The following is a 23,810-nucleotide window of genomic DNA, read 5'->3' as shown; positions in this document are numbered from 1 at the left end:
AAGAGTAGATCTCTGCAGAGCGCAATTTCAAATTTTAAGTGAATTTCATGCTAGAAAAAGCTATTGATTGACAGTCTGGAATACTAACATCCTCCCTTTCATCTAAAGGAGAGGAACAGCACAGGAAGAGCTAAGTTGCCCCACCTCATCCTTGGATTTTTAGACTAACTTACACTGACCACAGGTGACAATATCGATAGAGGAGACAAAGCACAACTCCAGTAGCTCTGATCCTATAGTTTGTGTGTTTTGTCCCTGTGAGCATTTAGGGCTAATCACAGATGTAGAGCACTGGAAATGCTTCTGAATGTTTGTATTTCACCACTGCCTTGCCTTCATCCCATTTCTTTGCTTGTCCCTACCAGCTCCGGCTGCAAGGGGAGGGGAACTGCCTTTTATTCTGTGCATGCACTGCAAACCCCAGTGGAGCCTGAATCCCGATTAGGGCCCCTAGCAACTCTCGCATACCACGCAAAATCATAATTTACCATTATGGCCCCTAGTCTCTCCGCTGAGACACGTGTGTAAAGCCAGGGGTATTTATTCATACTCCCGGCCAGAGACTGGGAGCAGCGCAGTTTTGTTCCCAGCTCTGACACGAGCCTGCTGGGTGGCCTCGGGCAAATCACTCTGTCATCTTCCTATCTGCAAACAGCGTCCTGCCGTATGGCAAGTCACAAAAATGCTCTTGCTGTTTCTTTACTGGGCTTGGAAAAGGCCAGCTAGCAGCCAGCTGGGGCTTGTGGCCACCTCAGCACTTTGTCTGCGCTCTGCCCCCACCCCCCGGCTGGCACGCATCCCCTCTTTCCCGGCAAACAGGCAGCCACCACAGTAAAAAAGGAGAGGAAAAAAAAAATCCCTCCTAAATAAATTTTTGCATTTTCTGCCCCCCACAACTGTAAGGCTTTTCCCCCAAACACACTGCCCAGGCCCGGCTCAGACACCCCTGTCCCCCTGAGCCACCTGGCCATGCTGGGGGGCAGGCCAGCCCCTGGGGGCCCGGGGCGGGGAGGGGGGAGAGCCGTGTCCCCAGCATGGGGGTGAGGCACCCCGGCTGCGCTGAGCAGGGGGGCGCGCGAAGGGCCGGCGCAGGGCCGCTCCACCCGGCGGGGCGGGCTTGGGCCGCGCCAGGTGAGGCGGTCCCTGCCCTGCCTTTCCCTCCTTCCGCAGCCTCCCCGGCCGGCGCTGCGGGTGCCGGCACCATGGCGGAGTCCCAGGTGATCCTCCTGGACAACTCGCACGTCAACGAGAAGGTGACGGAGGCCCAAGCCCGCTTCTACTACAGCGAGGAGCAGCGCCGGGCCCTGGAGGCGCTGGTGACCCGGGGCGAGGCGGCCTACAGGGAGAAGCTGAAGAAGGAGCAGTTCCGCGACTTCCTCTCCAGCCGGGAGCTGCAGGCCCTGCGGGCCGGCTGGCAGGGCTACAACGACCCCCAGGAGGGCGGCAAAGTGGTGCGTGGGGCCGGCGGCAAGACCCTCTCGCTGACCTACTGGCCCGAGTGCTCCGACACGGAGGTGCCCCCGCTGGACTTGGGCTGGACCGACAAGACTTTCTACCGGGGCATCAGCCGCGTGGTCCTCTTCACGCACCCGCGCAAAGAGGAGAGCGCGCCCCACCTCAAGGAGGTGGTGCGGGAGATGATCCAGCAGGCCCAGAAGGTAGGGCCTGGCCCCCCAAACCGGGCACCCGCCAGGGCCAGTGGCCATGGCCGGCCCCATGGCGGTGGGGTTGGGCTTGGCGCCACACGACCACCCGCGCCGGCCACCTCGCCTCCCCTTGCAGGTCTGTGGCACGGCTGGGGGGCGCTGGGCCGAGGGCAGGGGCAGCTGCAGGTGTGGGAGCAGCGTGGGGGGCCAGCGGCGAGGTCCTGGCCAGGATGTGTGGGGTGGAAGGGTTTGGGGAGCCCTCTGACACCCAGATCTTCTTCACCACCTCTTTCCACACCAAAGCTGGAGAGCATGGTGGGCCCCCAGCTTGCTGTGGTGAATCCAGTATGGTTTTTCGTGCAGCTTGTTGCCAGTCATAACAACATTATGGTTTGCTGAAATGAAGTAAAAGCTGACATCTGGGAGGGGGTTAACCCCCCCCCCCTCCCCGGGGTTTTGTACCAGAGGTTCATTTTGTCCAATTCATTGGTTCAGGGGAACACACGTCGCGATGCTGTTCCTGCCACCTCTCCCGTACGTGCAGGTGGCCCGGTTTAAACACAGTGCTGTGAGTGCGTTCATGGGGCTTTTGGGGGGGTCTCATAACTATCCAGCCTTGATTGCCAGGCAGCTGGAGTCCAGACAATACGTGGCGGCTCCTCCTATTTATTTTTGGCTGGAAAGGACTGTTAGTGGTGACAGTGCACTTCTGGCAAGAAAACGAACCAACCGTGAAGGTACAAGAGCTTGCACTAGGATAGGTAGGGGACAATGATGAGTTTTTCTGGGTCCAGGTGAAGTTTCCAGGAAATACCACGCAGGAAATGATTCCCTTCAGAGCTGACATCCACCCCATGGAAAGGGGTAACAGAGTAGGGCCCTTCATTCCTGCTCTTAGTTTTGCTGCTTTCTGTGAGAGGCTAATTCAGCAGTTATTTCCTCCTCCCCCCCTCCAGGCACAAACTATACGCGCACCCCTTACAGAGACTTGTTAAAACCAAACCTGCTGGGAAACACAGAAAACTTTCCAGAAAGACATTAATCTGTGCTCTCTTCAGCTACCTGCTCACAGAGATACGTGCACACTCCATAATGACCATTGTGAAACCAGAAGCTGTAACATACTTTCATTCTGATTTGGTGTAACTTCACATGCTCTTTACACTGGCATAAATGCCTCCACAAATGGTGTGATGACAGGGAAACTTGCCTCTTTTTGATAGCTGTTCCTGGCACCTGAAAGTCATTAATTTCTTCGGAAATTTTTTTGCTGACCAGATGAACTGTGTCCCTCCCAGCTCAAAGGTGGTTTCATGTTTAACAGCCGTTTAAGTGTTTAATGGCCTTTTTCTTAGATAACTATGCCTATTGTGTTCATTTGAGCTGGCCCTGGAGAATAAAATCTCCAGGCGGCAGCTTTTCATTCAGCAGAGTGTTGTGGCTGGGGGAGGTCTACACAGGTAGTAGTAATATTTGGCACATGTCTGTAGGTGGCTTATCGTCAGTGTTTAACAAGCATGCGTTAAGTGACCTTGCCGCAGTAAGATTGGCAAGTTAATGCTTGCCAATCTGTACATATCTAAGAAGAGCCAGGCAAACCTATGCCCCTATAGATAAGTAGTGTTATTATCCATAGGGTAGATAGAGGAATGGGAAAAAATTCTTGCAGGGGTAGACACTCATGCTCTGACTTGCTGGTCTGGGGAATATGGACTCCTAGATAATCTTGACAGATCACTAACTATGACAGGGGTTTGGGGAGAGTGTGACATATTAACAGTGGGGGTGCTCCCTACCTCAGTTTGCCAGCTTGGAAGTGCCAGTTGAAAGGCAGTTGATCAGCTGTCCATGGAGCCGTACATTTTTCATGGGTTTAGTCCATGGCTTTGCAAAGAAGCCCGATTCGACTTAGAGACCAAAAGCATTGAGGGGACTGTCCCTTCAGATTGCAAGTCCAATATTAATAGTTAAGTAGTAGGGTGTGCTGAAATTTCTGCAGATGTTGGACTCCTTGCAAACAGAGGGGATGGAAAGAAAACAAAATTCACACTTCTGCTAGCTATTCTTGATCAAGTCCCTATGTGAATGTTTTTACTTCGGATGAATCCTATCTGGCGTCCATGTTCCTGAATAATAGCATCCATATCAGAGTGTGTGTATGGGGAAGAAAATAACATGCTTTAATTAACGAATGAAAACTTCATGCTTTTAATAATAATCGGTCTGTACAACAAGTTGTTTAGGAACAAAGTGGCATAAGTTTACTGTATTTTAATTTTTCAGAAGTTCTGATAACATTCCATGCATCTTGCTGCTTCATGTGGAAAATAAGAACTAAGGTGGAACCTGAATTCAGTTCTTCTGCTTAGCAGAATTTATCAAGAGTCTTACTATTATTATATAATGGAGCTCCATCATAGGTCAACTGTGTCAAGAACCTACTTGTTAATGATGGGCATAAACACAATGGCAGCTCTTTTTTTTTTTTAATCAAAGAAAAGCTTGTGTAAGCACGGCTGACAGAAAGAGCCTGGCAGAGCAGAGGTGTTGGTTGTTGTTGTCTGTACAAGCAGAGACTCAACAAGAACAGTCTAAGGGATCCCTTTCCCAAAACCCCATTTGCTCAAGGACACTTTCAAAGGAAAGTGATCTCTGGTGGGAATTATTCCCCCTTTCACAATGGGTCCTACAACTTGAGCTGCTTAAGAAAATTCTAGTGTTTGATCCATTCTTAAACTCCACTCACACCTTCTTGCGTTGCCCCAACACAGCCTGGCTTGTCCCTGTGACCTCAAGGCCCAGGGAATTTAGAATTTAGCTACTGTGCTTCCCAGGACACTGTCAACATGAGTGCTCTGACCCACCAGGTTGACGTTTCCCAGTGGGACTAGGAAAACAGTAGTTTCCTTCCTTCATAGCCTTCCAAAGGTTGAGGAGAATAAGTCTTTCAGGAAAAAACAGTGAATTGATATCTCTAATGGTATGAAAGCTATAGAAAGTGTGGAGAGACAGAGAGACAGAAAGAACATATAAGAACATCACACAAGCTTCCCATAACCTTGTTTTTGTTGTTACTCATCCTATGAACATTCAGGCTTGTCTGTTTGTCATATCAGCATGGCCTTTTGCTTTTCTGTTTTTGTATAAAATCTGTGCCTGGAAAGAGGGATTAGTTTTCTATCAGGAAAATGTACATGTGAAGAGACAGAATGACCATTTTGCCTCCAAATATAGAACACGCACACTAGTCCCTTCTTGACAAGCATGAAGTTTTTATGTTTGAGCTTCAAAGAACATTCCTCATGAAGCCAGCCTTGACAGCAGAGTTCTCACAGGGAATTGGTAAAACAGAAAAATAAAGTTATTGTTTGCACAATGCATTATGGCTGAGGAGTCGTGCCCCGACTCCTCTCTACATTCATTCTTCTATTACTCACCTCGTGATAATTGCTAGAGTTGTGTTTTTCACTCTTCTTTTTCAATCTTTTTTCAGTGTTCTTCTTTGTTTAAGAGGATTCTTACAGAGGCAAAGAGGATTTCACAGTACAGAGGAAAACTAGGTATTTGGCTTTGGTGTTCTTCAGACCTCTGAAGTAAGCCATCTTCCCCTAGAAGAAGGAGAACCCTCAAAGAGATTTAAGTTCTTTCCAAAGTGCATCAGGAGCCATGCCAGAAAATTATGAGATTGTTGGAAGTGCTTGGGCATGTACATTCCTGTACTTTCATCTCCCCTATATCCTCCTCCTCCATATTCTGGTATCAGTGCTTTCCTTTATTTTGCAACAGTGTGATGTGCCTCCCTTTCAGTTCCTAATGTTTTATTTAGCTGCCTATCTACTATCTTCTTTCCAGATTATTGCAGTGGTCATGGATGTATTTACAGATCGGGACATCTTCCGAGATATTGTTGATGCAGCATATAAGCGCTGGATCCCTGTCTATATAATCCTAGATGAGGAGGGTGTGAAGCTTTTCTTGGAAATGTGCAGATGCCTTGACCTCAAGGAATTGCAGATCCGGGTAAGATATTCAATAATGGGCCATTATCTCTCACAGGTCAATGACCTTTTTAAGTCGTAATGTACTTTGGAACTTACTTGGACAGATGGACACATCTCTTCCTCTCTATCAGTCACATCACAGAACTTGAGACAGAGGTTGATGGAACATAGACAAATAAGAGAGTGTCTTGCTGATACAGAAAGAAAGAGAGAAAAAGGAAAGACTTGGATTATGTGCCTTGTGAAGTAAAAATTTTTGTTTGGGAAGAAACTTGTCTGAGGAAATTCCTGTGGGTCTCTTATTCAAGGATTCAAAGCCATCTATAGTCCAGAATAATTCTTTGAGTTATTGTTTGCATGGATCCTAGTTTTAGTACACACATGTTTTGTGAAATCAATACTTTCTTCACCAGCAGCCACCTTTTGACCTCATCTGTAGCCTGTATGAGCTTGTATGAGCCTTTGCCTGAGAAAATAAAGGCCTAGGGAGCATAGCTGATCCCCAGTTCCATGTTAGAGTATGTCTTCATATAGCAGAAGCAACACAGCAGAGTAGTCAGCCTAGCTTGACTGGCACAAGCAGCCTTAGTAGGATCGCCTTCAGTGTACAGACAGAAATACAGAGACTGAAATACTTTGTGTTTATATTTAGTATTATACTTCTTATTGTTTTAATTCTTACTAGCTTAAAACACTGTCAGTACTAGAGACTTGTTTCAGATACTGGAGAGGTTGCTATGCTGGAAACATCCTAGAGGGTGCAAAACTTGTCCCTCTTGTGATCCAACTTAGTAGTGAAGGCAAAAGGTGCCTTTTTGCCTGGGGGAAGGGCAGGTCTTCTATATACACTCAATTAATAGTTTCAAAAAAAAGTCTCAAGAGGCTCTGAAGGTTAGAGAAGTTCATATAACTATTCAAGGAGAGCCAGCTTAAATCTGGATGAAAATGACTTGCATACATCTGAACAGTGAACTACCTGTGAACTACCATTCTGTTCTGAGTTTCTGGACTTCTCCATCAAAAAAGTCATCCAGCTGAGCAGTTGTCTCAGCTTTCTCCAAAAGAAAGATGGAAGTTTCCTTCCTCTGGTGGCTTTGAAAGCGAGATACAGGCATTATTATACTAGACCTGTTTCAAGCTTCAGGAGTATTCAGTGGCCTAGACCTGAGTTTCTTTGGTACAAAACTGAAACAGTAGCAGTAACTCATATTTGCCCTGATACCTGTTTTCCAGTACTTTTCTCACCATGTCATCATGTGCAGGAGTGATAACTTCAGTACTGAATATTTTCATTACTGGATAGAGTGGAAAAAGAGATGCCCTGGCATCATAGTAAAAGTTGCAATGTTGTTGGAGAGGTGAGTTCCTTTTTGTCTCCCTTCTCCATCTTTACACTGCAGGTGGTCCCCTCCTGCTCCTCCTCTTACCTCTTTCTACAGCAGCATTTACACAGACTTTCCAGGCCAAAGCATGTCATCACAGAACATCCCAGTGGCATGCAACAGCAGTGACTTGGTCCTGCAGCAGCCCAGTTGCATGACAAGGTCACCCTTTCCATAGAGGCAGAGTTCAAACTGATGCTTATCAAAAATGGTAGAAAACTCTTCCGTCCCTTCTGTGCTTCCCAACTCTCAGAGCGATGCTTGCTGTTTTTCTTTAGACTCCTTCAGCCAAAAAAGCTCCAAAACAAACTGAACTGAAGAAGAACTTTTTAACATCCCTCTTTAATTTAGTTCTTCACTCTTCTGCAGAGTTCCAGCCTTCAAGCCTTCCTTATCCTTTCTCAGCTATCTCATCCTGTATCTTGAATTCCCCACTTAGGGTTGTTATATTCCTTTCCCAGTGTGGCTGAGGTGGCTTTAGTTAGCCTTGTCAAGGCTAATGCAGTTTATTCCTTTCTGTGGTGCCACACTGGGTGTTATGAAAGGACTGGGAAGACTCTTCCTCTAAGGAGAAAGAGGTCACGTGTCTTTCAAGGAAGATGGGCTTAGTGTCCTGCCCTGATTCCTGTTGTTTTCCACCTGGGCCTACAGGTCTGTCAGCTAAGAAACAGCTGGTTGGTAATGCTTTTCTCCAAGGCTGCCTTGGATGTATCTGGGCTGCTGTTTGTGTCAGTACAGGCTTTGGCTACCCAAGGAGTCTCCAGCCAGGTACACTTTCCCATTTGAGGATTGGGGTCCCCACCCCACCCCATTCATCTAATGTGTCTAGGGTTGTTTTGCACTTTTAGTGCTGAAAATCCATCTATAAAGCAAAAAACAAGCTGGACCTCCAGTCTTCTTCAGGCAGAATCATTTCATCCCCCACTGCTGGATCCCAGAGGTTACTGGAATTGTCAAGGAAGAAACAGAGTCTCTAGTGCAGTTAACTCTATCATTTTACCATTTCTTATTTATGCAGTGTCTTCCCCTTGACATCTGCTTTGATACCTTAATTTTTTCTACAGATTTTCAGCTACAGGGAAAACATTCTCCCTTTCCACCGTCTTTTTGTGTAACCATTTTGCTTTCTTCTAGAAGACTTTGACCAGTGTACCACAGTTTGTCAGCAAAGGGAATTTCATACTTTTCCTCTCTGCCTTCTTCCCATCTCTCCTTTGGAATGCTTCTGCAAGATTTACAGGATGGCTTTTGCTTTGGAAGCTGCAGCAATGTGGGAGGTAACTTTAGGGTTTACAGGCAGGTTCTGATCCCAGAGAAAGAGAGAGAGAGATGACACATTACCATGGACCTTCATTGTTGCAGGGTCAGAATGCTTATTCTGGCTTCTGTCATCCCCTCATTAGATGCTGAGATTGCTGTATGCTTCCTGCCCTTTTGTTTTCATCTCTCTGTTCATTCGAAGCAGAGTGAATACCTCGAGGTTCTAATACAGGGAGGTTTATTGCTAACACTCGATTTTGCCCTTTGTCTGTGCACCGTGCTGGGGGTTTTCACAAAGATCCTTGCTGTTTTATCTGTTTTATCTGTTTGAGATGACAAGGTGTTATGATCTGCCCACAGTCTCACAGGAAGGAAACTGTTACAGGAGGGCAGTAACTCGCTCTGCATAAGATAAAAAGTTCTTTACTGACTCTCAACATAAAAAGAGAAAAAATCACTTTTTGTCTCATTTTAAGGCCAGAGTTCACTTGAAGTGCATTTAAGTTCAGCTATCTGCACATTCATCCTGGGATGTTAGTAAGAGCATGTCTTGTACGTATGAGTCATATGGCTTCTTGAGCCTACAGGACATGGTTTGCCAGACTTCCGTTATGTACCACACAAGGGTGTTCTGAGATTAGAATGAATCAAAGTTCTCATGGATATAAAATGCACAGGTCCACAAAAAGTCCTCCTCTTGTTAACTAGAGGGTGAGCCTCCTCACCAGGTTTTAGATGAGTTCTCCCCTCCATGCTTCTGCTCAGACTGCAGAAACAGATACTTCTGCTCAAAGACAGGGAGTTTACCTAGAGCTCCAAGCAAACCCAGGGAATGTGGTATCTGCAGGAAGTTCATCTTCATGTTAATTTTTAGATTCATTTTCCCAGCATGCAAGGAGTTCTTTTCCTTACTCCAGGAATTCTTAAATGTTACCCCAAGTTTCTTTCTAAGGCTTTTTGGAGTTTTATTTCAGTTCACATATTTACCTCACAGCTTTCCTCATCCAATCCTAACTGAAGTGAGAGAGGAAGCTGACCATGATGTCATGCAGGATTCTTTGGTTTTTTTAACAGTCTGTTACAGAATTCTTCTAGGCTGCTTGTGGCCTTTAGAAAATGGGGGTTTCCAGGGCTCTCTTTTCCCAAAGACCCATCTAAATGATACCCAGTAATGACATTGCCAGGCCAGGTACAACTAGATGCATTCCATCCTATTCTACCGGACTACCTGTAAGTTCTACTATTACCTCCACAGGAATACTTTTTCGAGAACTGTTTAGGGCAGACACATAGGGTAAGTCCACAGCCTTTCCCAGTATTATCTGGTGGAGGCTTCCAGATTGTGGTTGCTTTTGTGTCCCTGTGTAAACTGAGCACCTAACACCCATCTCTCCAGCCTGGAGGTTGGCTCACCACGAATGAGAACTTTGCACACCACAAAATAGAAAGATTCCTTGTCTGTTGTCACTATAGGTCTGCCCACATGAATCTCGTGTGTTCACATCAGTCTCCCCCTCTTTCATCCTTCTCTGGAATCTCCACCTCTGGGATTTTAGAGCAGAAAAGAAGAGGTTTCTGGGGCCTGCTCCTCAGCCCTGCCCTCAAGTGAAGCAGTTGTGCAAGGAAACAGAGCACAGGAGTTATCCCAACAGATGCTGCTGACTGAAGGGATCTAATTTTTCTAAAGGGCACCAGAAGGGGGATCACTACATTTTGAATAAACATAAGCAATGTACGGGACTGTTGAGTCAGTGTCATACATCAGCTCCTGTTTTGCTCTGTTGCCTGTCTATTATCTGTTTTAAATCTATTTGTGCCAACCATCCCAACTTGAAATAAAGATCTCTGCTTGCTTTGGAACATATAGGAGGGAAGGGGCACACAGGATTCCCTAACAGAAGTAGTTGCAACGCTTGCCTTTTGGGTCCATCTCGTGTATCTCACCCTACCCAACACTAGCTCTTGGCCACTGCTGCCCAGGTCTCTTTAGGGACAGCTAAGTGTCAGTCACAACACAGTCTCTCTCTGACTTTTTAAACTGGGTCTAATTTAACTTTCTGTGGATTACGGGTGAGATTTAAAAGTGTGTCACAATAAAACAAGAAAGACTGATCCCTTCATTCTGTGTATTAGGATCCTTTGTCAGGCTCGAGGGTTACCAGTCTGCATAAGTTGCTGACAGGCACAAGCAATTAATCATTGCTTGTGATGAGGAGTGGTGCAAACCTGCGTAAAGAAAATGTGGAAATATAACACAGGCTGCAGCTTCCAGAAGCCAGGATATGACAAACCTTAAGCAGGTGTTTACCACAAAAACTTCAAGAAGAATACAGATCTGGAGAAGTCTCTGTCTTCTATCTGGGAACTAACTGGTTCATTACCCAGAATACCTGTTACTACTGTAACGGTGGTGCCCAAAGAAAATGGCTGAAATCTCACCTCATTTATATTTGCCTTTCCTCTTTTGCTGTTGTACAGTCTTCCGTATGTGAACCCAACTTGTTCTTCCTCTGCACAAGCTTGATACATCAGTCTTCAAATGCTCCAAGATCCTAAAGGCAGAAAACATTATACAAATAACTGGTTAAGTGACTCGAAGTTTATATGAATTTATGCTTGTTTTCTGCACTTCAAGATGTATTTATGCCTCCTGTGCCTACTTTGTTCAAGGAGGTTTATGTGTTCAGCTGTTGGATTCTATCCCTTCTGTGCCTTTGTAAGTGTTAAGTGTAGCTCAGTTACTGGAGAAATTCAGATGTGCTTCTTTCCACCAAAATAAGGTGATGCAGCATGCACACCTAGTAAAATCGACACTTGTTAAATGCTAAGAAACTTTCTGCTTCCACACAGGCTGATAATTCTTAATTCAGAAATGCATATTGCATATCAGAGCTGTTGACTGATATGAAGAACAGATGTCCTTCTTGACCTTGCAGACAATATTTCATGATTGATCCCAAATCCAATTTTATTCACCAAGGATAAAATGATTTTAGGTGAACAGCCACCCAACTAAATATCTTATTCCAAATGCTGCAAAGGGCACCCTTGCTCCTGTGCTCTGCCCAACCTGCATTCAGCATCCCACACATATGACTCACTGCTAGGCCTTGGGCAAGTCACTTCATCTTTTTCTCTCAGATTTCTCATCTCTAAAACAAGGTAATAATACTTAGAGCAGTGTTGAGAGGATTAATCAGCTAATGCCCACACAAAACTCCAGACGGATCAAGCAATAGATGAATGCAGAATAGTAGTATCGTTAGTTCCTGTTAGTCAGAATTTGTACTGCCACTGCTGTATTTTTACTGAAGAAAATAGGAACAAATTCAAAAGGTAAGAGTTATATTCAGAAAACTGTTTTTTGAAAGAATTCTGCATTCTTATAATCACTTGTTCTTGCATGCCGATTTCTATAGCCTATCAATATTTAAGCTGTCAGTGAAGTTCATAATAATAGTACTTAGCACTTTGTGGGATCTAAGGCTGTACTAGCATTAGCCAAATCCTCACGATTCTCTTGTTCTGCAGATGGGGGAAGAATGAGGCAAAGGTGAATTGACTTTCCCAAAGCATCACAAGGAACTGTGATTATACTTGGGACTATCTGACTCCTAACCCTGGATTTATTCCTCCAGATCACAATAATTTTTACCTTTCATTCTTAAAAGATCCTTACAGAAATAGAAGGTAGAATAAAGAAAACAGTCTAAATTTTTGTGTCAGAGCGACAAGATGATTTGCTCTAAACTTATGCTGACAATCAATGTCGTTTTTTGTGTTGGCTTTTTGTCCGGTGAGGCAGTACATCTACCTGTTTGGCAATTCAGTCTCAGACAGCCAAGAACCATGGAGTACTTTCAGTATTAGTCTGAGCAGAGTAACTCTCAGTCCAGTGTGTAAATGTGTTCTTACAGTAAATGCAGACACGCATCTGTTGAAGCAGATCTCATAACCTTAAATCAGTGTTTTCTCTGTCCCTGGTAGTCTTTTATTTTATTACTTGTAGGTTTGATGGTCAAAGGCTACAAGTGAGATAGGAGGTTTGGGGAGAGATAATATCTTCTTCTAACTACTTCAGTTCATCTCATAAAAGATTTTGTCTTCCTCTTCTCCTTGCTAACCTATTTGGGACATCAGTAGAGACACTTATCCTACTTCTTCTGTTCACAAAAAAGTTCTGTGTTCTTTCACTCTCCTCTAAACACTGAAGAATCTAGGTAGACACTGTAAGAGTTTGGGGTTCTTAACAAATGATAAAGGTCAGGGTTCTTCTTTTGTTATAGCAGACAGGAAACATCTGTATTCTGAGTAATAGAACTGTTTCCTCCTCTCTTCTGCAATAATTAAATTGTCTAGTCTTCTAATTTGCCCAGTTTTTTTCAAGCTATATGTTGTTGGTGTCAAAACACAAACACAAAAAGAGCCTAATTTGGGCCTGCCTCACATATTACCTTCCAAGGTGTACCTTGGAAGGAAATATACACACCTAACTGTGTAATTTGGACTGCACAAGTGTTGGGAAGTTCCTTTGTGTAGTGGTCCTGATAACCTCGTCTGGAGAGCAGTTCATGAGTACTGTGGAACGAGGATCAGGCTTCAGAGAGTTCACACATGATTCAGAGCTACGTCTGATTCATTCCTCTGAACAGGGCTGGGCCTTCTGAGCTGCAACACAGGACTGGAGACAGAGGATTATTTGATTTTGAAAGCACTGTCTTGCCAGAGGGCTAAGATGAATAGCTAAGAGAGCAGGCAGAGTTACAGAGAAACTGACCTATTGGACAGGGCTATAAAGTGATGGAGGGAAGAGACTTGTACAGACAGGAGTTGACAACAGGGCCTTCAGTGCTGTGCTTTCCTTCCTGCAGCCCTTCTGATTTCTGGTGGCTGATATAAAATGAGCTGTTGTCCCAGATGTAGTGAGATAATGTGAGTGACATGTTAAGACTTGGAGCTGGCAATTATCTAATTCTCTGCCCTATTTATTGTGACATTTTGTCTTTTGCCTCCCTGCTAGAACATCCGTATACGTTCTGTGACAGGAGTTGGGTTCTACATGCCAGCAGGGAAGATCAGAGGTACATTGGCATCCCGATTCCTGATGGTGGATGGTGAAAAAGTGGCCACAGGATCCTACAGGTGGGTTGCTCTTGCTTAAGGCAGAGCTACATTCTTCAAATACAGAATAGTTTGTGGCTTTGCTAGTGAGTCTTCCTCCCATGTCATTCCCTTTCTTATCCCAACCTTTATAATCTGTTTGGCACCTGTAGAAATCAGGGAGGGACAACAGAGAAGGTGGTACAGAATACAGCCTGCTCCCAGGAGAAGAGAACTTGCCCATGCTAATGGTCCGTTTCAGTGTGCTAGAGATCCTTCCACTCTGCATCAGGTGGTGGCCAGCAAGGACTCCCCACCAGCCACAGTGGTCAGTTCTCTGCAGTGAGTTTTGAGTCTGGAGACTCCTTCCATTGATGCAGTATTGCTTTTTCAAAAGGATAAATTGTTCTTCAGAATTGCAGGGCCTTTGTTCCACATCTGGTCTGCATGCCTAATAAAGAACAATAATAAAGAACTTCAGGTATCTATCCTGACCCAGGTTGGCAAGGACATATGGGCAAATGGTACAATGCCATGCATTCCCACATAGTAAGTGTTTTAGATACTGTTAGGTGGGCTGGGTCAAGTAAGCACCCAAAAATCTAATGTCAGTTCTGTTTCTTCCTCTTAGCTTCACGTGGAGTTCATCTCATGTTGACAGAAACATCCTGCTATTATTGACAGGACAGCACGTGGAGATGTTTGACATTGAGTTTCGTGAGCTCTATGCCATATCAGAGGAAGTTAATTTCTACAAAGAACTAGGTATTGCTAATCCGTTCCTTTCTGGAGCTGGTAAACCAGGCCTTCATTCCTCCACCGTGGCTCGGAAGATCATTAACCCCAAGTATGGTTTAGTGGCAGGGGCAACCCGTGGTGATATGATGCTCTGGGCTTCACGTCACAGGCAGGAGAACCAGGGGAATTTGGAAAAGGAGGAAACAAGTGAGTCGAAGAAACGGTTGAATCAGTTCCTGAATGACTTAATCACATTGGAGCAAGAGCTACCAGAGATTGAGCCACCTCTGGAGAACTTGAACAAATTGAATCGGAGCCCTCAGAAACTGTTCGGCCGACTCCATGCGGACTTGAAAAATAAATCCAAATCTAGAGAATCTATTCGTGACATGAAGAAAGAAGATGCACAGCCCAGCTCAAAGCAAGGAAAACGTTTTGCCAGTGGGCTTTTCAGTCGCAAGGCTAAACGGTCTCCAGGCTCAAGCATTGAGGCCAATTCTTTTGCCAGTGAAGGACATTCAGGAGAAGACCTTGGGAACATGAAACTAGAATGTGAACAGCTCAGCATCGGTCATGCCAGCGTTCGGAGTGCTGGAGGCATCTCAGGTAAAACGTCTCCCACCAGCACTTCTGTGCTTCTCTGCTTCTGTGGTCTTAGGCTGTCCCTTGTTCTGAGCCTGGTTGATTGGTGCAAAAATGTTCAACATAGGCGCCTGTGAGTAGATCCTGTCATCACCTCTGTATTAAAATGACCAGGATCAAAGAAGAGTAAAAGCTGTATCAAATGAAGCATAATTCTGAAGCAACTTAATGGCAGTCTCCTTCTAAGATTGGTATTCCTTATGTAAATGTTTTCTGATACTTGGCAGCAAGCAGGTATTGGGCGAACAGAGGGAAAGGTGAATGTCTCCTTCTGAAAAAACAGGTTGTGTGTACAGTTCTTGAAATGATGTTAAAGTGCACTGCCCTAATAAATGGCAGCAGTATGTTCAGCATCATAGTGGCTGACAGGGTCTAGACAGGTTTCCAGTGTAACCCCTCCTTTCCTCATTTGGGTTTAGTTGGCTGGATTTACTGTGACGAGGTTACTAGTGTAGAAGAAAAGAAAGCATGTTTTTATGTTGAGGTGAGGGGTGAAGGAGTGGGTGGATGTCTTTTTAGTTTTCTTCTTTATCTCCTAAAATGGGGGAGAGGGTCATGAAAAGAGAAGCTATGGAGAGCTACTAGATCTCAGCCCTCCATTCTTTTTTAATGTATGATTGATATTTTCACTATGTTCTTCCAAGGCTTTATCTGTTTCAAGACACAAGTGATAAAGATTTTCCCCAATTTATGGGTTAATAACTAACTTGCCAAGGTTTTAGATGTTTTGTCCCACTGAAGTAAATCTATGGACTATTCAGCTTGGTCGTCTCCCTCTCTCAGTTAGCTATGCTTGCTGCCAAAGCATCCTGCTCCAACAGGAAGATAAACTAGTTCAGGGGAGAACATTTCTTCTCAACATGTCTGGCCAGGGACCATTCTGTGCTCTGATGAATGTGAAATGCAGGAGTAGAACAACTGAATTCCCTTGAGACTGCCATGTGAGATGGAAAGACATTCTCCAGAGACAAAAAAAAGGCAAAGTATTGGGAAAGTCAGAAATAGTGATTGATTCAATTCTTAGAAATATTTCTGCCTGAATGAAGGGCAGACTTAAAACTGCCAAATCAGCATGAGAGGCACTGTAACAAGGCATGGATGGTTAATTTAAGACCATAGCAGACCCATTTTAGGAGGTGATTGGCATTTGGGGAGGCAGGAACAAACCCTGCTCTTTGTCCTCTCCAAATCTCTTTATATCCTCAGCACAGACAGTATGTGCTGCTGGACCCCTGAGAGCCAGGAAAAACAAAGTCCATAAAGACCTGTGGGGAGATGTATGGGCATCTCTTCTTGGAGGAATGGACCGGAGGGCTTGCACTACCCTCTAGTGACAGAACTAGAGAATTGTGTAATCTCTGATTTGTGATTTGTCTCTCTAAAGAAGCACTTTATAATATCAGCGATTCCCTGTGTTTCTCACTCTCAGCTCTTTCAAAGCAGACAGCATGCCATTCGCACATGTCATGGTGAAGTTACGCCCAGATTAAGGCATAAAGCAGATTGATTTATCCAGTTGTAGAGTGGGGCACTGAGCCCATTTGGGACATTGCACAGCAGAGGTATCCTATTCCTTTCAACGTGATGGAGCTATGCCAGACAGCCTGGTGCTTGGTCTGGGTCATTTCCACCAAGGAACCATCACTGTATTTTGTTCAGATTTCATTTATACTATTGCTAGTTCCTGAGGGCTGGCACCTCTTTCAATAAAGGGGAACGCAGAATTGAGAACTTGGGACACCCAGTGTGGTTCCAAGCAAGTCAGCCTCAAAACTGAAAGTGCAGGGAACAGCTGAGGTCCAGCACACCAGCCTTCCTAGTATGCTTGTTCCTAACCTGGTAAGTCTTTCCAAGGAGTCAGTGCAAATATTTTTTGGTTTTACGCAAATGTGAAAATGCTTGTTTGCGATGACAATGGGAGACCCTACAGCTTTTGAAGTGTGGGGCAAGTAGGCTTAGGTAATCTGGTGTAAAACACTGGAGAAATATGACTACTTGTGTGTTGCTTTTGAATTTGAACCGCTATTCTTTCCAAGCTTCTCTAGTCTAGTGGTCCAAAAGTGACATTTGAACAGAGATGGCAGAGGAAACATTATCGAGATAGAAATTCATGGGAAAGAGGGAAAAATGATTTACCGTGTAGCATCCTGTGGCTGTTTGGTCAGTAGCACATGCTTCTTTAGGACTTAATAAAAACTTCTTGAGCATGGGTATGGAGTAGAGTTCCAGCTGCAAGATAAAAACAGGAGACACAAGCTGTCTTTGAGCAGGCCTAGTGAAAACTGATGCTGTGCTACTCTGGGTTTCAGGAGGGAGGTAAGAAGTGGAAATGAGGGCTAGGAGGAAGGGGGGATGGTGCTTTGTATGCAGTCAGGCTAGGATGCAATTATTCAGAGCTTCACAGTTTGAAATAGCTGCCCTTACCTTTTATAAAGATTAAACAGCACACTTAAGCCCTGTGGGCCTGTCTGTGCACACATCCTCCAAAGTCACTGTTAATTCTGTAGCACCACAGAGACACATCCCACCTTGCAAATGCATAGAAAGACCAGATCCACACCCCGCATAGCTTGCAGAGTAATTGAAAGACCTTATTCAAGCAGGCTAAAGGTCAGATTCAATCTTGTAAGAGCAAATGGTGATGAAGAGAATCAGCACTGGGAGGGGAAGCAATAGAAGTGCATTTGGTGGCAGAGTCTGAAAATCTGGGTATTTACATGGTAAGAGATGATACCTACAAGTCAGAATTGGAAGCATGGAAAACATGAGGGCTACAGACATCTCTGAACAAAGTAAAATCCTGAACTAAGTGCCTAAATTAACATCCTGGAGTGTTGTCCTAGCACAGTGTGTGGAGATTGTGTTTTGTCTTGCAAGGTGTTCTTAAACCGCATCATCAAATTGACACAACTCTTGAATTTCACTGTTGCCTGTGAGAAGTGCAACAGCAGCAGCTCTGCACCTGACCAGAATCGTGTTAATTTTATGCTGCTGCTGGGCAGACTGTGATCAGCAAAAACACTGACATCTGTGTGCAGTTTCTGGGAAATACTGCAAGGGTTTGAAAGCTGTGTGCCTTTGGAAGGCACTGGCTTTTGGTTTCTCCCTTGCAAGCTGCAGTCAAAGTGGGCTGGTTCAGGAGGGTCTGCTATGCTGAGTTTCTCTGTAGATTGGGCCTTCACTCGTTCTGACTGTTAGTTGCAGAACACATACTTCCTAGTGGGATTTTCAGTTTCTCTTCTAGGTGCTTCTTGCAACAAGAAAGGGGATTTACACTGGGCACTGCAATACCACCAAAAAACCTGCTTGGGTATCGTTAGAGCTTTTGAGCTAAAGTGAGATCGTGGGCAAGGAGCAAATGGAATTTTCAGCCGCTGTTATAAAGAGAGAAATGTCTTTCAGTACATACAAGGAGTGTCTGCTCTAACTATCACAGGGTCTGTAGAAAAAGGTCAGAAGAGTAGAAGGAGTGGGCAGAATAAAGGAGTTGAGAACTGAGATTAAGCAGAGGAGGAGTATGGAAGCTTCCGAAAAATAAAGGCAAGGGTCTTGAATGTGATACAGACAGGGAGGGCAATGGGGGCGGTGAGAAGATAGGAGTAATGACAAGCTTAGTAGTAATATACAGAATGGATCAAGGGGGGAACAGGCAGCAGAATAAAATGCCACAGCGAGGTGTGGGGAGGTGGCACTAACATACAGAGCAGCCACAAAAGTGAGGGTAGGTTGCAGTGCAGCCTCCTACATGGGTGTCCAGAAGTTGCAGTGTAGAAGAAAGTGCAGAGGAGCAGGGGAAGAGGAGAGAGGTCTTATCTTCCCCTTCACCTACAGGTGAGGAAAACTTTGATCAAATGCCTATAAACAAGAGTGACAAGAAAAATGTTTCAGTCATGGTTCAGAGGTGGTGTCTCAGTTGAACCCATCTCAGCTTCTCAGCAAGGTCAAGGTTTTTCACTAGCATGTCACCATGACCTCTAGCATCTCTCCCTCCAAATTTTCAGTCTGTACTGACCACTAGCTCTAACTGTTGGGGGATGTACACATACCTTCCATCTGTAGAAATGCATGAGTGGGATCTGTCCTTGTTTGGAGTGACTGCAAGCCATGCGGCAACCTCTCTTAGAACATACTACCTTGGGCTATATGTCGTGTAAGCCTTGCTGAGCTCAGAGCACAGCAGAGTTCACTTGCAAAAGCTTACGCAAACATGCTTTAGTACAGTGCTTGAAAAAAATACGCTGGGGCATCCAGGCCAACATTGGCTGTAATGAGGAAGATCAGACAGCAGCACAGGCATTGAAAAGTACAGATACTGGGAAGCAGAAGCAATCTATTGAGGGAGCAATGAAAAAAACTATGAAGATAAAAATTTGTGGCAGTGTACTATGTTACTTAACTGAGAGACCCTGAGGCCTCAGGATTTCTCTTGCAACAAAAATGGTAGAAATACTGCCACTTCAGATGTTTAAAACAGGACTTGAAGAAAAGCTCCATGGAGAATGTGTAGGGATCAGATGGATGAGATGACACAATAGTCTTTTTTTCAGCCCTTACTCTTTGGCAGACCTCCCACCCAAGTCTTGGCCAGACTAGTTTTCAGTGCCAGCTGGGACCTGAGAATACCACTGTTCATTCTGGGCGGGGTATAGGCCAGAGCCTGCACAACACTTCTCCAGTGGTTTTCTCCACTGCATACTCTGACTTTGCTCTTATTTTAGTGTCTCTTCTTTCCACAAAAGTAGGAAATAAAACCCCCAAAGAGCGCAGAGTAATGTAGGTCTAACACAAGGTATATAATAACTAATGAAGAGGGCAGAAGTGTGAGTCAAAAACTTTATCCGTATCTAATTTATTTAACATTAACATTATTTTAACCTCTTTTTATTCCAGGTAACCCGGGTCCAAACTCCACTACAAGCGATAAAAACAAACAACCTACCTGTGTGTTATCTTGATTGAGAAGGATTGTCTGGAGAACTGAAGACTGAACAAGCTGGAACATTCAACTGTTGACTGATTTTGAACCTACAGCTATGTCCTCACACAGCGGTCTGTCAAGCCACTGCATGGTCCTGGATGCACCTGGCACCCCCAGTTAAGCACATTTACTGGGTGAAGCACAGACTTTGGATGGTTGGTCCCTTAAGTGAGGGCTAGTGATGAATGTATTAGTCCATATGTGTGTGTGCATACATATTTTATATATAAATACAACTGTGATGACTGGGTCTCAGAGCTTGCTCTGCATCCAGATAAGTGCAGATTTTCTGACTTACTTGTGCTGCTACTTCAGTCTGTCTAGCTACAGACTCAGAATCACTGTATTGCATTGTTTACTCTACTGCATTGCAGAAATGTCCTGGTCTGACTGGCTGGAAGGCTAAGTCCATTCGAAGTGGCAAATTCTGGGTGAAACGGTGATGTTTACAGACAGCATAGCAATTCTGTGTCCTCGAGGAGTTTTCCTGTAGATTACTGTTGTCATTTATCCACACAGAAATGAGTGGTTAGGGGAGAAGTGCTTGGCTCAAACAGGCCAAGAGATTAGTATTCTAACTGCTTGTTTCACGTCATAAAAATAGCAGTTGAACAAAGTGATTTTGCAATAATCTATTAAAGAGAAGAACTGGAATGGAGGGGTTTGTTTAACATGCCATTCAGGCCAGGCCTCGGTTGCAGGAAAAACACTTTGTAAGGGGGCCTAGGCAGATCTGGGAGCAGTAATGCAGGCCTTCAATGGCTGTTATAAACCCCATTTGTTGCTAATTCAGTGACACTTTGCCATTCATGGAAACTGAATGATTAAAGGGGCACATCTTCAAGGCTGAAAAGAAGAAGCAGAGGAAGCAGACAAGCTTTTCAAATATTCCTTTTTTTTTTTTTTTTTTTGAAGTTAACCTTTCCAAATTCTAAAACATGCCAAAATCAAGGGCTCTGATCCATAAGAACAGCCACATGCAATCAGACCAAAGGCCATCTAATCTGGTATCCTGTCTCTGAAGATAGCCAGTAACAGGTGATCACAGAAGCATAAAAATAAAGCTCATCTACAGAGGTCTTTCCCTGACACTGTTCCTGCAGTCTTTGGACTCTTTGAACCAGCAGTTCCTTCTGGACCTAGCCTTAATGAATACAATTAGTCCCGTTTTAAAAATCCTTCTGTACTTTTGGCCTCCACAGCGTTCTGTAGCAATGAACCCTGAGTTCATTGTGTGGTATGAAAAAGAACTGTCTTCCAGCTGCCTGCTTGATGGTTTCATTGAGTGACCCTATTTCTTCCACTGTCAGATGTACCAAATGACCACCCCTATTCCTTGTCTCCTTGCCATTTGTGATTTTATAGACCTATATCACATATGTCCTCAGTCCTCACCTTTTCCAAGTTACAGGGTCATGGTATATTTAGTCTTTCGTTATATGGGACCTGTTTGTCACCTTTTGTTCATTGGCCCTTTTCCAGTTCTACCCGCTAATAGAGTGGGGAAACAGGTTGTTTTTGTTTCTTCAGTATGTGGATTGATATTCCACTCTGCCTTCTTGCCATCTAAATTACATACTCTGCTGTCATAAACAAGCCCTCGTGTGATAAGCACGAAAAATAAATCCTACTGGTAAGTAGTCACCTGAAAACTAACATACCTACTTGTCAGAAAATTATATGGATATCAGAAAAACATAGGTTTAATCTTCTTTTGTTTTAAGAGCCACCATTTCCTTGCACATGGAATCCACATCAAAGATGACCATTCCACTGCCAACACAGAATAAGCTGTTCCAAAGACTCTTCCAGGTTCTAGGTTACAGTAGTTGTTGTTACACTGAAGCAGCTGCCTGTAGTTGATGACAAAATGTGAATTATTGATTGATTGATTAAGTAACTGCCTTTCCTGGGAGTGTATTTAACTCGAATGGCAAGAATGTTTGCTTTACTCTGAGTTCACCCAGTAGAACATCTTGAGACCATAAAAAGCCAAAGGTATTGTGCCTTTTGTTAAACATGCTCATCCTCATTTGATAGGTATTCAGAGTCAACTAAATGCTTGCTATTCTATATAGGTATTCTAAATAGACTTCTGGAGCAGGCTGTAGTTTTACAGCTAGGTCTGTCAGCTGTTATTATCAGCAGTGTTTCATAAAATTGCTCCTGGTAATGGGAGAGAAGAGGTGTTGGAAAGGACACCATCACTTGGACATAGAAGTAACTTAATACATGAGTTATCCTGTTGGCTTCTGGAGGACTGCTCATGTGCCTAAAACTACTTGCTGTATGTTTGCAAAATTGTCTAAAATAGCTTATTTTTGCTGTACTTCTATTATTCTCCAGATGTTTGGGAGATTTTTTTTTCTCCTTGTATTTATTTCACTCTGTTAACAAAGATCAGAGATAAATTTATCAGGCCAATGTTGTTCCACTTCTTGTTCTGATAAGAATATTGTCATCTGGTGCTTCCCTGTTCTCTCAGACTTTTAAAATATTTATTTATTTTTTAATTGTGCAATAGGTTAATTAACTAATTAGTACCCTGTTGATGTATATGGTCAAGTTTTCCAGGAAGTCCTTTATCTCTGTGTTTTTATGTCTTTGTTGCTTCACCTTGGATGGAATGACTTAACAAAAAGCCCGAGAAGCTGATTTCACTTGTTCTTCATTTCATTCTGTGCTTGCTTATTAATGCATTTTGCCTTCTTTATGACAGATGTGAAAGCACTTTTTTTTAACCTTGCCAGCTAACAGGTTCTCCTTTTCAGTATAAGTCTCATACCTGTTTGTCTTCTATTTTGTTGCTACGCCAGTTCCTAAAGGGTAGTGTTCATTCGTCATTTTTAAATCCCTCCTCCTTTATTTAGGAAGTCACAGGAGTTGAGTCTCACGCCTTGACTCCAGGGTCTAGTGGAATTCCTTATGCTTATTATATGTTGTTAAATTACTTAATTTTAAAAAACCAAACTTGCTTTTTTGCATGATATGAATCTACTCCTTAAACTCAGCAGGATTCTTTGGGGATGCACGCAGCCTCGCTGATCCAGAGTGGATGTTTCAGACTCTGGTGAAACCTGTTCTTCACTGCCGATAAGATCAGCTGAACTTGGGCCAATTGGCTGCTCTTATGGCAACAGCTCTGAGGCTGGGTGAGCTGACTGGGTTTATTTTGACTAGTTTTGCTCACTGTGGTGCTTGAGGAGCACTGGAAACCTGAGGCTGTGACCTGTAAAATGAGTCTCTATTGCTATGCCAGATAAAATGTGGTTGACAGTGCTGGGGGGCAGAGGGGCAAGGAGCAATGGTTATGGATTCTGTTGAAAGTCTGCTAATGGAGGCTGAAGGCACAGCAGTACCTAGAGCAGTGTTCAAATAAGCTGCCATTTAGTCCTTGCTCCAGAAGCCATTTCTTGCTACTAATGTAACCAAGTCACTAACTTTCTAAGGGGGCAGGAAGGATGGGAAATATGTTTCTTGTTCTATTACTATTTTAAAGAACAAGATTAGCTCTCTTTGAAGTTTTCTGACCCTGGACCCCTCTTCTCTGGATCTTATTTACCCTTTGGCTCGTCAGCCTAAGTTTGCTGATCTTTTTGGCGTACCATGGAGCCTACATTTGCAGTCCTGGTTTTGGATGGAGGGTAACAAAACTGGGGCTTGAGGCTCTTTCTTTCTGGCATGAAATGGGGAGAGGTTCTGAATGAGCTTTTTGGCTGAATGCATGCCTTTCGGGTTTCTTTTGGTATGCATTTGTATATTTAATGTGTATGTGTCCAGTGAATCATGCCAGAGATCTTTTCGAAGTCAAATAAATAAACTTTTTACTATGTTACATTCAGATAGTTTGTTCATTGATGTCACTTTCAATTTGTCAGCTGCAGTTCCTGGATTGTTGGGATCTTCTGTCAAGAACCTGTACTGCCTGGATTAGAGCAGATTTCAGTGTAACACATGAACATCTTCAACCGATGTTTGGCTGTGCTTGTTACCAGATGTGCGGGCAGCTAAATTCTCCACAAGTACAGTGTCCTGTGGCTTTGAGTACCTCAAGAGAGAGACT

General features: G+C 44.0%; 1 protein-coding gene across 2 annotated transcripts; it reads left to right on the top strand.

Moving 5' to 3' along the window:
- Positions 1-1,174: 1,174 nt before the first annotated feature.
- FAM83F (family with sequence similarity 83 member F) lies at positions 1,175-23,582 on the top strand. 2 transcript variants are annotated; one of them, XM_026102724.2, is made up of 5 exons: positions 1,175-1,658; positions 5,499-5,666; positions 13,310-13,431; positions 14,021-14,733; positions 19,660-23,582. In XM_026102724.2, exons 1-5 carry the CDS (start codon positions 1,203-1,205, stop codon positions 19,722-19,724), a joined length of 1,524 nt encoding a protein of 507 aa, XP_025958509.2. In that variant the 5' UTR covers positions 1,175-1,202; the 3' UTR covers positions 19,725-23,582. The 2 variants fall into 2 exon arrangements, with proteins under 2 accessions (XP_025958509.2, XP_025958501.1); XM_026102716.2 differs by having other exon boundaries at positions 1,591-1,658; positions 5,140-5,666.
- The last annotated feature ends 228 nt before the right edge of the window (positions 23,583-23,810 follow it).

The sequence above is a fragment of the Dromaius novaehollandiae genome, chromosome 1 (assembly GCF_036370855.1).
Source record: "Dromaius novaehollandiae isolate bDroNov1 chromosome 1, bDroNov1.hap1, whole genome shotgun sequence".
NCBI classification, from domain to species: Eukaryota; Metazoa; Chordata; class Aves; order Casuariiformes; family Dromaiidae; genus Dromaius; species Dromaius novaehollandiae.
This window is presented reverse-complemented; position numbering and strand designations above follow the sequence as displayed.